Source organism: Oreochromis niloticus, linkage group LG14 (genome assembly GCF_001858045.2).
Source record: "Oreochromis niloticus isolate F11D_XX linkage group LG14, O_niloticus_UMD_NMBU, whole genome shotgun sequence".
NCBI lineage: Eukaryota > Metazoa > Chordata > Actinopteri > Cichliformes > Cichlidae > Oreochromis > Oreochromis niloticus.
The window spans coordinates 39755345-39768480 of NC_031979.2; the positions used below are offsets into that span (position 1 = coordinate 39755345).

A 13136-nucleotide genomic window follows, 5' to 3' on the forward strand; every position below is an offset into this window, starting at 1 on the left:
ACACAACATTTTCAGATCTAATAGAAATAACATAAGTGTTTCATAATTCATTCAATTTATTATCTTTATTTATAACTGGCATTATTGTTTCATTCTATTATAGAATCTTACAAGAAAGAGGCAAAATTGTAAAAATCCATCATGCTTTATTAGCTGCTTCAGTGAAAAACAAATCAACAATGCAAAAAAAAAAAAAACAACATTGGAAAACAACATTGGAAAACAGTTATTCATCACTTGATTGCTTCAATACAACCCTTGGGCACATATATGCGGGACGTTTCGTGGCTGTTTTGATGTCGCTCTCTCTCTTAACCGATCAAATCTGGCTGTGGTAGCAGCTTTAAACTCGGTCTGACCCAGGGTGATAGAGGTGCCCAGTCTGGATCGCATTCCAGCATTTTGTAGGCTGGTTTTCCTACAAAACACAACAAACATTAGCCCGCAAAGCCACAGTGAACAAAGCAGCATAGCGCAACGTATTCAATCCAAATCAATATAAGACTTATTTGTAACCTACATCAACAATTATGTGATGATAAATTACGTAATACTACAACAGAAGACGTACCTTTGTGGAAATGCTTGGAGCAGACTAACATGTGAGCTGGAGTGTTCTGGGACGTTATATTTGGTCTTCGAATGGCTGCAATCCAGGTCATCCGTCGCCTCTTTGTTACTTCGGAAACATGGCTTGAACAATTTCTCTTCCACGACGTAATCCGATAAAAACCGATCTCTTTACCCGTCGGCTTCCCGTAGCTGTCATGTGACCGGCTATTGCAGTTAATAATACAACAGCTTCTTGCCATTCTTTGTGTTTCTTTTTATCGCTGTGTGACTGTTTTCATGTGAAAGCCTGCGCTAGTATGGCTTGCCACTCATTCCCAAAATCCTTTGCGGTTTTACCCCGGAATGACGTCACATTTTCAATCTCTATTGTACAGTAGATCCTACAATAATACATACAGAGAAAAACCCAACAATCATATGACCCCCTATGAGCAAGCACTTTGGCGACAGTGGGAAGGAAAAACTCCCTTTTAACAGGAAGAAACCTCCGGCAGAACCAGGCTCAGCGAGGGGCGGGGCCATCTGCTGCGACCGGTTGGGGTGAAAGAAGGAAGACAGGATAAAGACATGCTGTGGAAGAGAGACAGAGATTAATAACAGATATGATTCGATGCAGAGAGGTCTGTTAACACATAGTGAGTGAGAAAGGTGACTGGAAAGGAAAAACTCAATGCATCATGGGAATCCCCGGCAGCCTACGTCTATTGCAGCATAACTAAGGGAGGATTCAGGGTCACCTGGTCCAGCCCTAACTATATGCTTTAGCAAAAAGGAAAGTTTGAAGCCTAATCTTGAAAGTAGAGATAGTGTCTGTCTCCCGAATCCAAACTGGAAGCTGGCTCCAGGTGACCCGGGTCACATGACCTGGACCTGAGTCCGTCGGTGCATCTTTGTGCTCATCATGGCAGCTGCAGCTGCTTCATGTGATGTATGGTTACGTGTCCAGTGGTGACGTCTGGCTGGAAACTTCGCTGAACCCTAATGAGCACCTCAGAACCAATCACAGACCTCCATTCACAGCATTTAGTTTTGTTTGCTTTTAAATAAAACTCGGAGCTGCTGCAGGTGAGTCGCTCTGATCGAACACTCGAAAGGAAACAAGACATCATCGGAGGCCAATTCTGACCAATCATGTCAGAGTCGCTCAGCGGAGGAGCTGTGTGTGCGTGTGTGTGCGTGCGGTTCATCCACAGCAGCAATCCCAGCGACAGCTCAGGCATCATGTTCTCTGTCATACGTGTGCTGTTCCTGCCTGTATGTATATGAGCCGGCCATCATCACCAGTTCTTTGATAGAATGTAATAAAAATCACTCAGAACTCAGACGTGTGGAAAAATGGTGTGTGTGTTGGATGTAGATGCTGATGTTCCTTCTGTGGTCGGGATTAGAAGCTGCACCGCTTCCGTCCATCCAACAGTTACCAGTTTGGGACTCACAGTAACGTTTGCTCCCAGCAGCACAGCAAAGCCGATCGTCAGGTTTGTGAGACAGAAGGAAAGAAAAGCAAAGACGCTGTGTCTCATTTATCGAGAGCATCCGCCACAGGACCGCACACGTCTTTGAAACACTACAAACATCCCAGTTTACTGAAGCAGCATCTGATCCACGAGGTTAGCATCATATTTGAGCAGAAGTTCAGTCAAAGTAAAGCCGACAGCCGCTCCTCAGGTCATGGTCTCCTCCTCTAGGTGGCGCTGGAAATTGTGTTCAGTATCACTAAGTGATTAAAGTGGGCCAGGCGACCTCGGTCCAGCTCCCTGATCCTCTGTTCAGTTTGCTGATGGTTTTACACACACGAGCTCCACCATGAGGGCAGCTCATCGTTTATACAGGCAGGTCCACAGGTATTTGGACGCAGACGGTTTTCTAATGTTGGACCTGAAACTGAATCTTCCAGGAAACAGATGCAGGTGAAGTGCAGACGTTCAGCTTTAACTCAGTGAGTTAAACACAGACTGCAGAAAACTGTGAGGAGCTACAGACTTCCTAACACAACGCCGTCATTTCAGGGCTCTAAGGTAACTGAAGATAAGTGAAAATAAAACGTTCATTTTTAACACTTGGTTGCAAACCCTCTCCCGACACTGACAGCTCATGGACGTCACCACGTGCTGCTTTGCTCTTTAATGCGCTGCCACCTTTACTGCAGCGGCTCAAAGCTGCTGTTTGTTTGTGGACATTTCTGTCTTCAACCAGTGAAATGCTCGGTGGCTTCATCGGTCTCTCCTGCACCGACACAAACCATCTGCTTCATTAAGATGAAATAAAGTTGTTTAGTCAACGATAATCTTTGTTGTATAACTGCACAACTTTCATACCAACATGATTTGTGTGTTTGTCACCTCATGTTAAAATAACACCAAGTGTTTGTTTACATTTACACCTGTTATATTGACTTTATGTTAAACTGATATCATGATTTTATCAGAAGAATTATTTATTCTGTCAAGCTGCTGTTTAACATGTTTGCAGTGAATGGATTTTCTACATGCTCTAAGAAACACCTTAAAAACAGTAAGACAATAAACACAAACACTTCTTTAACCAGTTATCTGTGTGTCCAGCTGCACTTGAACTTAGTGTCTAATAAACTGAAAAACAGCAGCAGGTGTCCCAGAGTTTACCAAAGGACAGCCCGGTGTCCTCTGGTTGGTCACTGTCGTGCCCTCAGTGGATCCTTGGGTGTGAAACGAGTGTTTCTGCATCAAAGCCAAGCTGAGGAACATTAGGCTGTGTCAGAGTCTGGGCGGCAGTAGTGACACGTCCACAGGACTCCATCCACTGAAGAGGAGTTCAGCAGTTTCCAAGCATCGGATCCAAAAGCCGAAGCTTGAGGTTGGTGTTGTCGACGCGGCGTCTGTGTGGAGTCCATCTCTGACGACTGATGTCTTCAAGGATCAGACATCAGGTGTGTTTATCAGATCAAAACATGTGTTACATACTGCCGCCATCATCATCATCATCATCATCACAGAGCATTTTTATAACCACCAAAAACTGTGATTTAACCCTCTGGAGTCCACGGACGCACCAGCGCGTCCAAACGACCTATGACCCATCATGACCGTTTGCTGTTCTCTGTTCGTGGTCTGTGTTCATTTTTACTTCTTACGCTGTTCGACTAAAAACACTTTCAGAGGAAAGAGCAGGGAGCTCACGTGACCCGGCAGTTGCGCTGCTTCTTCCGGTCTGAGCGCTCGTGTTTCCGGTCCGCCCTCCTGCCGTCTGTGGAGGACAGCGACAGCCGCAGCAGTTTACGGCAGGTCGGGACCGGGCGCGTGCAGCAGGCGCTCCCTCGAGAGCTCGGTGATCGGATCAGCTGACGGACCGGAGAGCCGGAGTGAGCCTCGGATCGGACCGTAAGTGCGCATGCTCAGGCTGCTGGCTCCTCTGCTGTTTGTCGGCTCGGGGACTGTCACTACAGTCTGGGCCCATCAGGGGTTGGAGTCCAGTCCTCGAGGGCCTGAAACCTTTACAGGTGTCCCTGCTGCAGCACACCTGAGTAACATCAGCAGGTCATTAGCAACACCTGACTGCACGCTCAGCCCCGAACCCTCCTCAAGTGTTAGTGTTTGGGAAATGCCCCACGTTCACGCGTGACATGATGATCGTCATGTTACTCAGGTGTGCTGCAGTAGGGACACCTGTAAAGGTTTCCTCGAGGAGTTTGTGACTTAATTGATGTTGACACAATCAGCAGACGATACAAGTTTCGGGCCAAATTTCATTTAGCTATTAAAACACTTCACGTCTCCTACAGAGCAGCAGGTCTCTGTCTTCACATCAATAAATGTGAGATCTCATTGTTCGGTATCGTTCTCACTAAAGACCAACAAAGACGAGGCTCATTAAACTTCAGTTTCAGTCGGTGCTCATTGAGCTCGGTCTCTGAGAGGCTTCAGTACTCATGCAGCGGGCATCTCCAGGTGAGCTGTAGAGCTGGGAATGGATCCTTGACTCTTCAGCTGTGGAAGAATCAAACTCATTTTATAAAGAAATCTTCAATGATTAACTCTTATGAGAACGCTGCTCTGACTTCCTTCCTCCTCTCTAAACAACACATTTATTATTACTCAGCTTCCTACAAGCATGTGTGATGTCATTCCTCTTCATATCCTGTCTAAAACTGGAGCTTTCATTTCTTTGTCTGTAATTCTGATGTTGTTGAAACTGTGATGAAGAGGTCAGAGCTCTGTTCCAGGAGGATCCTGTTCCTAAGCACATGCAGTCTTCTTCTGGAATCGCCTCGTCTCTGGTATTACCTGGAAGAAGGACGTGTCCTTTAAACGTGCCCACAGGTGTGTCCTACCAAAGCTGTCCTTAAAACACTCAAACTGTGATGTCACACACGAGTCTGTTCATTTGTTCTGGCCGTGCTCACACTCCACACATGTTTATGTCAGAGACTATAAAAGTGATTCCCAGTGGTTTTGGAACGGCGTCTTATCCGGACCACATCAGGACAACAAGTTGTGAAACATTGTGTACTGTATGTATTTCATGTAATCTGTGTGCGACTGAGGTAGCTGCTGCGCTTGGACTTTGTTCTTTTATGGAATAAAGTTTTGCTAACAGCGCGCCATCATTTGATCCTCCTGCAGAGACCGTGTGTGTGTGTCTCTCCCACCTGCATGTCAGCTGACTGAGTCCTCTGTCTCCACAGGTCGTCCTGATGGAGGCGCTGTCCTGCGGGGAGCAGCGTCTGGGCTCTGAGGAAGAGGAGGCCGCCCCAGCTGTGGGAGTGAGTCTGTGTGACTCCGCCCCGTTGGTGTGGAGGATGCAGGACCTGAGGGCCGTTAGGGCTCGAGGCCTGGTGGGGGTGCTCCTGGGGTCGCTGCCCCGAACGCCCCGACAGAACGGGCGCCTGGGTCGACCGCTGCTGCTGCTGCCGGAGGAGGAGGGGCTGCTGATGGAGCGCCGCGCTGCTGCAGCCCTACCAGACCGCTGCCAGGTCAGAGCGGGTCGTTACAGGTGCAGGCGCTCATCCTGGCGTCTCATTAAGCTGGCCGCCATGTTGGCTGTTTGGAGGTCACGGTCACCCTGTACATACAGTTAGCGTGTCAGGCTACAGACATATTTATTTTAACACGGGACTCTGTGGCACGGACTCGCTGCTGGTTGTCATAGGAACTGCAGGCCGAGCTTCCTGTGTGTTTGATGTGTTCTTGTTCTCAGCAGGATGGCGGGGGGGCGGAGCTCCGTCAACAGTACGAGGAGGAGGAGCAGAGGAGCTTTGAGGAGCAGAGCGTCCTCGCACTGGAGGACAGGAAGTCGGCGCTGCTCCGAGCTATGACAGGTGAGAGTGTTGCCGTGATAAAGTTTCTGCGTTCTGTACCTGGCGGCTGCTCTCACGGTGCCCGTCCTCTCAGGTGCAGAGTCCGGCGCTGCGAGTGCAGATGAAGCCCTGCAGCGCCGCCTGCAGGCTCTGGACCAGAACTTCACCTTCCCGCAGTCAGCAATGGCGGTCCAGCTGAGCACGGCGAGGGCGGGGCTAAGTTACTGTCCTGAAGCCCGAGCCTTCCTGCAGGCCTACGGGCCAACTGGGGCTGAGCCCCGCTGTGACATCAGGTACCAGGTGTTCAGAGACCTACGGGGGCGGGGCTTCTACCTAACCTCAGCGGGAAAGTTTGGAGGAGACTTCCTGGTGTATCCAGGTGAGTGAGGAGCTGAACACCTGACCAGAAGTCTTCATGATCAGTGAAGCTGATTGGTTTAAAGAGAATGATTCCAGAGGCTAACAGCCTGACATCACTGACGTCAGCAGTGATGTCAGGCTTCTGCTCCTGCTGATGATGATGGTGATGATGATGGCGACTCTGTGTGGTCATGTCTCCTCAGGTGACCCTCTGCGGTTCCACGCTCACTTCATCGCTGTTTGTGTGTCTTTGGATGAGTCCGTGTGTCTGCTGGACGTCCTCGCCGTGGCTCGTCTGGGATCCAACGTGAAGAAGACGGTCCTTCTGTGTTCACCGGGGCCGGACGCCAGCGTCTGCTACACGTCGCTTCAGTGGAGTGGGATAGTTTAAACGCGGGGGACAGGAGAGACGACGCCCGCCGGCCCATGTTCAGGCGGGTCCGCGTCCTGCGTCTAAAACCTGTTTCTGTAACTCTGAGGCTGAAGAACAACTGCAGGAGGTCATGTGACTGACAGGGCGGAGCAGGGCCGCGGCCTCTAAAGGACCAGTAAAGCGTGATGGGTCTGCTCTTTGTTTCTCCGTGGCGAGCGTCACAAACACAGCTCTCTGCAGCTTTCAGACTCATCCACACGATTTCTCTGATGAAGCCTGTCGTGGAGCCGAGTCCAGCTCTGATCTCCGAGCCGTTCGACAACTTTGTCTTAAAGCAGCGTGCTGGAGGTGAAAGGACCCCGACAAACCCCGCCCACTTCTTTATTTCTTTTTATTAGTGACAGTGCGAGGAAACAAAGGACAGCTCTCCTTTTTTCAAAGAGTGTATTTTCTCAGTGAGTCATTGTGTTGAAATAAAAGTGATGTGGGTATTGATCTGTGATTGGGAGTGTGATTTCTGTCCCGATCGACAGACCTGCTGTGTACATGAGCCACACCAGGCAGTGACACGGAGACTGTGAAGAGCCGTGGTGAAAAGGTAACGACGCCAACAAGGATCTGCAGGAGAGCTGAGAGAAAATCAAATACACCTGAATTTACTGCAGAGTTTATAATATCAGATGTGACAAAGCTCTGGGAGAAGGTATTGATCGGTCTCTGTGCACTCGACCCCACCCACACCAAAGTGATCACATCTGTATGTCACTGTTTCACACATCATTCTGTTATCAGCAGCTGAATGTCGAACAATCACTTGGATCCAGAGATGATCAATAATAATACATCTGTTTCTAATCTTCTCTTCTTCTTCAGAGTATTAGAAATAATTTAGAACTGAATGAATGCCTTGATGTCACAGTTGTTATGATAAGAACCAATCACAGCAGCTCTTCCTGAAGTCATCAATGACCCGAGGATCAATAATGACTTTTTATTGATCTCACTGTCAATGATGTTCTGACTCAGCTGGTTACCAGGTCAGGCTCCTGATTGGCTCTCCTTGTACCGTACGGTTACTGTGTAACCTGGGTTCTCTTAGTGAGAGACTATCTCTCCACTCCGTTACATATTCCATATTAACGGGGGACGACTCCCCCTGGTCGTGGCGTGTGGATAATTCTTTAAGACACTCCGGCTCGCCCGGCCACGCCCCACAGCTCACGTAAAAAACAGCTCTGCAGACGTGACACCGGTGATAGTTTGACCGGAACCCGTCTCTCGACGGTGGAGAGAGAGTCTCTCACTAAGAGAACCCAGGTTACACAGTAACCGTACGTTCTCTAGTATATCGAGACTATCTCGCACAGGCGCTACAGGCTGGAGAACGCTCACTCACCACAGCGAGGTCCGACTGGCGTGTAAGCCGGCAAAGCGGGCAACACGCCAGGGGAACAGCCTACAGTAGCAGGTCAAGCTAGGGATGAGACCTGTCCATCCACAGAGCCGAAGCCGCCCCGTGCTGTCGACAGACAGGGAGGGGGGCTGGCAGCCTAGCCTGCCAAAGTGGAGGGCTGGGCAACGACCCGAAGGCCCACCCCCAGCACCGTCACCACGTGCTGTCCGCAGACAGAGGAGCCTCAAGAGTGAACAAGACGCTCGAGGTCAGTCTTAAAATCCTAGCTCACTGAGCAGGCCCGTGCTAGCCGTGTAAGCCCGTGACACACAGGCAATGCACCAGACAGGGAGCCAGCGTTGCAGGCTGGAGAACACTCACTCGCTGGCTGAGGTACCAAACACAGCGAGATCCAACTGGCGTGGGAACCGGCAAAGTGGGCAATACGCCAGGGGAACAGCGTGCAGCCGCAGCACCTCATATGCCAGACAGAACCTGGCTAAGAGGCTGGAGAACACACACTCGCCGCAGTGAGGTCCAACTGGCGCGTAAGCCAGCGAATGTGGGCAACACGGCAGGGGAACACCGCCCGCAGCTGCAGTGCAGCCGCTGGAGTGGAGGGCCAAGCTAGGGACGCGACCCAAAGGTCGCCCCAGGGCCAAGCGGCCACTAAGTGCTGTCCGCAGACAGGGGAGCTGCAAGAGTGAACTCGAGGATGAGACACTTGTGCACAGCCGGCGCCGCAGGCTGGAACACACACACTCGCTTGCTGACATATCCGACACAGCGAGGTCCGGCTGGCACGTAAACCGGCAAAGCTCGGGCAACACGCCAGGGTAAAACAGCTACAGCAGCAGCAGCAGTAACAGCAGTGGCTCAAGCTGCAGTCAGAGCCGAGAAGCCGCCGCACTCGAGCAATGACAGGAACCCCGCTGGTCATGTGAACCGCGCACGTGAGCTGTGGGGCGTGGCCAGGCAAGCTGGAGTGTCTTAAAGAAGTATCCACGCACCACGACCAAGGGGGGTCGTACCTCGTACGTATGGAATATGTAACGGTGTGGAGAGATAGTCTCGATATGCCAGAGGAACTACAGGGTTGAAGTTTTCATGTTTCAATCAATTCAATTCAATTCAATTCAATTTTATTTATATAGCGCCAAATCACAACAAAAGTCGCCTCAAGGCGCTTTATATTGTACAGTAGATCGCACAATAATAGATACAGAGAAAAACCCAACAATCATATGACCCCCTATGAGCAAGCACTTTGGCGACAGTGGGAAGGAAAAACTCCCTTTTAACAGGAAGAAACCTCTGACAGAACCAGGCTCAGGGAGGGGCGGGGCCATCTGCTGCGACCGGTTGGGGTGAAAGAAGGAAAACAGGATAAAGACATGCTGTGGAAGAGAGACAGAGATTAATAACATAAATGATTCGATGCAGAGAGGTCTGTTAACACATAGTGAGTGAGAAAGGTGACTGGAAAGGAAAAACTCAATGCATCATGGGAATCCCCGGCAGCCTACGTCTATTGCAGCATAACTAAGGGAGGATTCAGGGTCACCTGGTCCAGCCCTAACTATATGCTTTAGTAAAAAGGAAAGTTTTAAGCCTAATCTTGAAAGTAGAGATAGTGTCTGTCTCCCGAATCCAAACTGGAAGCTGGTTCCACAGAAGAGGGGCCTGAAAACTGAAGGCTCTGCCTCCCATTCTACTTTTAAATACTCTAGGAACAACAAGTAGGCCTGCAGTGTGAGAGCGAAGTGCTCTAATAGGGTGATATGGTACTACAAGGTCATTAAGATAAGATGGGGCCTGATTATTTAAGACCTTGTATGTGAGGAGCAGGATTTTGAATTCTGGATTTAACAGGAAGCCAATGAAGGGAAGCCAAAACAGGAGAAATCTGCTCTCTCTTTCTAGTCCCTGTCAGGACTCTTGCTGCAGCATTTTGGATCAGCTGAAGGCTTTTCAGAGAGTTTTTAGGACATCCTGATAATAAAGAATTACAGTAGTCCAGCCTGGAAGTAATAAATGCATGAACTAGTTTTTCAGCATCACTCTGAGACAGGATATTTCTAATTTTAGAGATGTTGCACAAATGGAAGAAAGCAGTCTTACATATTTGTTTAATATGTGCACTGAAGGACATGTCCTGGTCAAAAATGACTCCAAGGTTCCTCACAGCATTACTGGAGGCCAAGGTAATGCCATCCAGAGTAAGAATCTGCTTAGATACCATATTTCTAAGATTTTCAGGACCGAGTACAATAACCTCAGTTTGATCTGAATTAAGAAGCAGAAAGTTAGCGGCCATCCAGGTCTTTATGTCTTTAAGACATTCCTGCAGTTTAACTAATTGGTGTGTGTTACCTGGCTTCATGGACAGATAGAGCTGCGTGTCATCAGCATAGCAGTGAAAATTTATGCTATGTCTTCTAATGATGCTGCCTAAGGGAAGCATGTATAATGTAAATAGAATTGGTCCTAGCACTGAACCCTGTGGAACACCATAATTGACCTTAGTGTGTGAAGAGGACTCTCCATTTACATGTACAAATTGGAGTCTATTAGATAGATATGATACAAACCACTGCAATGCAGTACCTGTAATACCTACAGCATGTTCTAATCGCTCTAATAGGATATTATGGTCGACAGTATCGAACGCTGCACTGAGGTCTAGCAGGACAAGCACAGAGATGAGTCCACTGTCAGAGGCCATAAGAAGATCATTTGTAACCTTCACTAAAGCTGTTTCTGTGCTGTGATGAGCTCTGAAACCTGACTGAAACTCTTCAAATAAGCCATTCCTCTGCAGATGATCTGTTAGCTGTTTGACAACTACTCTTTCAAGGATGTTTGATATGAAAGGAAGGTTGGAGATTGGCCTATAATTAGCTAAGACTGCTGGGTCTAGAGATGCTTTTTAAGTAAAGGTTTAACTACAGCCAGCTTGAAGGCCTGTGGTACATAGCCGATTATTAGAGATAGGTTGATCATATTTAAGATCGAAGAATTAATTAATGGCAGGACTTCTTTGAGCAGTTTAGTAGGAATGGGGTCTAAAAGACATGTTGATGGTTTGGAGGAAGTAATTATTGAAGTTAACTCAGAAAGATCAATTGGAGAAAAAGAGTCTAACTTAACATCAATGGTACTAAAAGTAGCTGTAGATAATATTACATCTGTGGGATGATTATTGGTAATTTTTTCTCTAATGATAAAAATTTTATTTGTGAAGAAGTTCATGAAGTCATTACTAGTTAACGTTAAAGGGATTGTTGGCTCAGTAGAGCTCTGACTGTTTGTCAGCCTGGCTACAGTGCTGAAGAGAAACCTGGGGTTGTTCTTATTTTCTTCAGTCAGTGACGAATAGTAAGATGTTCTGGCTTTGCGGAGGGCTTTCTTATAAAGCAGCAAACTATTTCTCCAGGCTAAATGATGAGCCTCTAAATTTGTGACACGCCATTTCCTCTCCAGCTTACGAGTTATCTGCTTTAGGCTACGTGTTTGAGAATTATACCACGGAGTCAGGTACTTCGGATTTGAGACCTTAGTTTTCACAGGAGCTACAGTATCCAGAGTCGTACGTAGTGAGGAGGTAAAATTATTAACAAGATAATCGACCTCTGTTGGAGTAGCGTTCAGGTAGCTGCTCTGCTCTATGTTGGTACAGGGCATTGAAGATGATAACAGTGGGTGGATTATATTCTTAAACTTAGTTACAGCACTTTCAGAAAGACATCTACTGTGATAAAGTCTACTCTCCGCTGCTGTGTAATCAATTATTGTAAATGTAAATGTTATCAGGAAATGATCAGACAGCAGAGGGTTTTCAGGAAACACTGTTACATGTTCAGTTTCTATGCCATATGTTAAAACAAGATCTAGAGTGTGATTAAAGTGGTGGGTGGGTTCTTTTACAGTTTGAGAGAAGCCAATTGAGTCTAATAACAGATTAAATGCCATGTTGAGGCTGTCATTTTTAGCATCTACATGGATGTTAAAATCACCCACAATAATTATTTTATCTGAGCTGAGCACTAAATCAGATAAAAAGTCTGAGAAATCAGAGAGAAACTGTGTGTAAGGCCCAGGTGGACGATAGATGATAACAAGTAAGACTGGTTTCTGAGTTTTACAGCTGGGGTGGACAAGGTTAAGCATCAGGCTTTCAAATGAATTAAAAGTCTGTCTTGGTCTTTCGTTAATTAATAGGCTGGTGTGAAAAATTGCTGCCACACCGCCCCCTCGGCCTGTGCTTCGAGGTTTCTGGTAGTTAGAATGACTCGGGGGTGTTGATTCATTTAAACTAACATACTCATCCTGCTGCAACCAGGTTTCTGTAAGGCAGAGTAAATCGATTTGTTGATCAATTATTAAGTCATGTACTAACAGAGACTTGGAGGAGAGAGACCTAATATTTAATAATCCACATTTCACTGTTTTACTCTTTGGTTCAGATGTGGATACTGTATCGTTCTTTCTTTGTGATTTTTTATGTTTAAGTTGTTTATTGCTGGTTTTTAGTTTGTTTTTTGTCTGTTTGGGAGCTGACACAGTCTCTATGGAGATAGGTTTTTGGGGGGGTAGCAGGAGGAGAGAAGCTGCAGAGAGGCGTGTAAGACTGCAACTCTGCTTCCTGGTCCCAACTCTGGATAGTCATATTTTGGGGGGTTTAATAAATTGGTCCATATTTCTAGAAATGAGAGCTGCTCCATCCAAAGTGGGATGGATGCCGTCTCTCCTAACAAGGCCAGGTTTCCTCCAGAAGGTTTGCCAATTATCTATGAAGCCCACATCGTTTCTGGGACACCACTCAGACAGCCAGCAATTTAAGGAGAACATGCAGCTAAACATGTCACTCCTGGTCTGATTGGGGAGGGGACCAGAGAAAACTACAGAGTCCCACATTGTTTTGGCAAAGTTACACACCGATTCAATATTGATTTTAGTGACCTCCGATTGGCGTAACCGGGTGTCATTACTGCCGACGTGAATTATGATCTTACTGTATTTACGTTTACCCTTAGCCAGCAGTTTTAAATTTCCTTCAATGTCGCCTGCTCTGGCCCCTGGAAGACAATTGACTATGGTTGCCGGTGTCTCTAGCTTCACATGTCTGAGAACAGAATCACCAATTACCAGAGTTTGACCCC

At 47.4% G+C, this 13136-nt stretch overlaps 1 protein-coding gene across 5 annotated transcripts; it reads left to right on the forward strand.

Annotated features, from left to right (window-relative positions):
• Positions 1–1728: 1728 nt before the first annotated feature.
• On the forward strand, positions 1729–7076 carry tsen34 (TSEN34 tRNA splicing endonuclease subunit). 5 transcript variants are annotated; one of them, XM_005462734.4, is made up of 6 exons: positions 1730–3932; positions 4755–4871; positions 5237–5524; positions 5749–5869; positions 5943–6227; positions 6412–7076. In XM_005462734.4, the coding sequence occupies exons 3-6, from the start codon at positions 5246–5248 to the stop codon at positions 6597–6599; spliced, it is 873 nt and encodes a 290-aa protein (XP_005462791.1). In that variant the 5' UTR covers positions 1730–3932; positions 4755–4871; positions 5237–5245; the 3' UTR covers positions 6600–7076. The 5 variants fall into 5 exon arrangements, with proteins under 5 accessions (XP_005462793.1, XP_005462791.1, XP_005462790.1 ...); XM_005462733.4 differs by having other exon boundaries at positions 4775–4871; XM_005462737.4 differs by having other exon boundaries at positions 1732–3932; positions 4775–4871; positions 5752–5869.
• Positions 7077–13136: the final 6060 nt, after the last annotated feature.

Coding starts and splice junctions, on each gene's coding strand:
- tsen34 (XM_005462736.4), top strand. CDS start 5,246: ATGGAGGCGCTGTCCTGCGGGGAGCAGCGTCTGGGCTCTGAGGAAGAG. Junction 5,525..5,748: donor CCCTACCAGACCGCTGCCAG/GTCAGAGCGGGT, acceptor TCTTGTTCTCAG/CAGGATGGCGGGGGGGCGGA. Junction 5,870..5,942: donor GCTGCTCCGAGCTATGACAG/GTGAGAGTGTTG, acceptor CCGTCCTCTCAG/GTGCAGAGTCCGGCGCTGCG.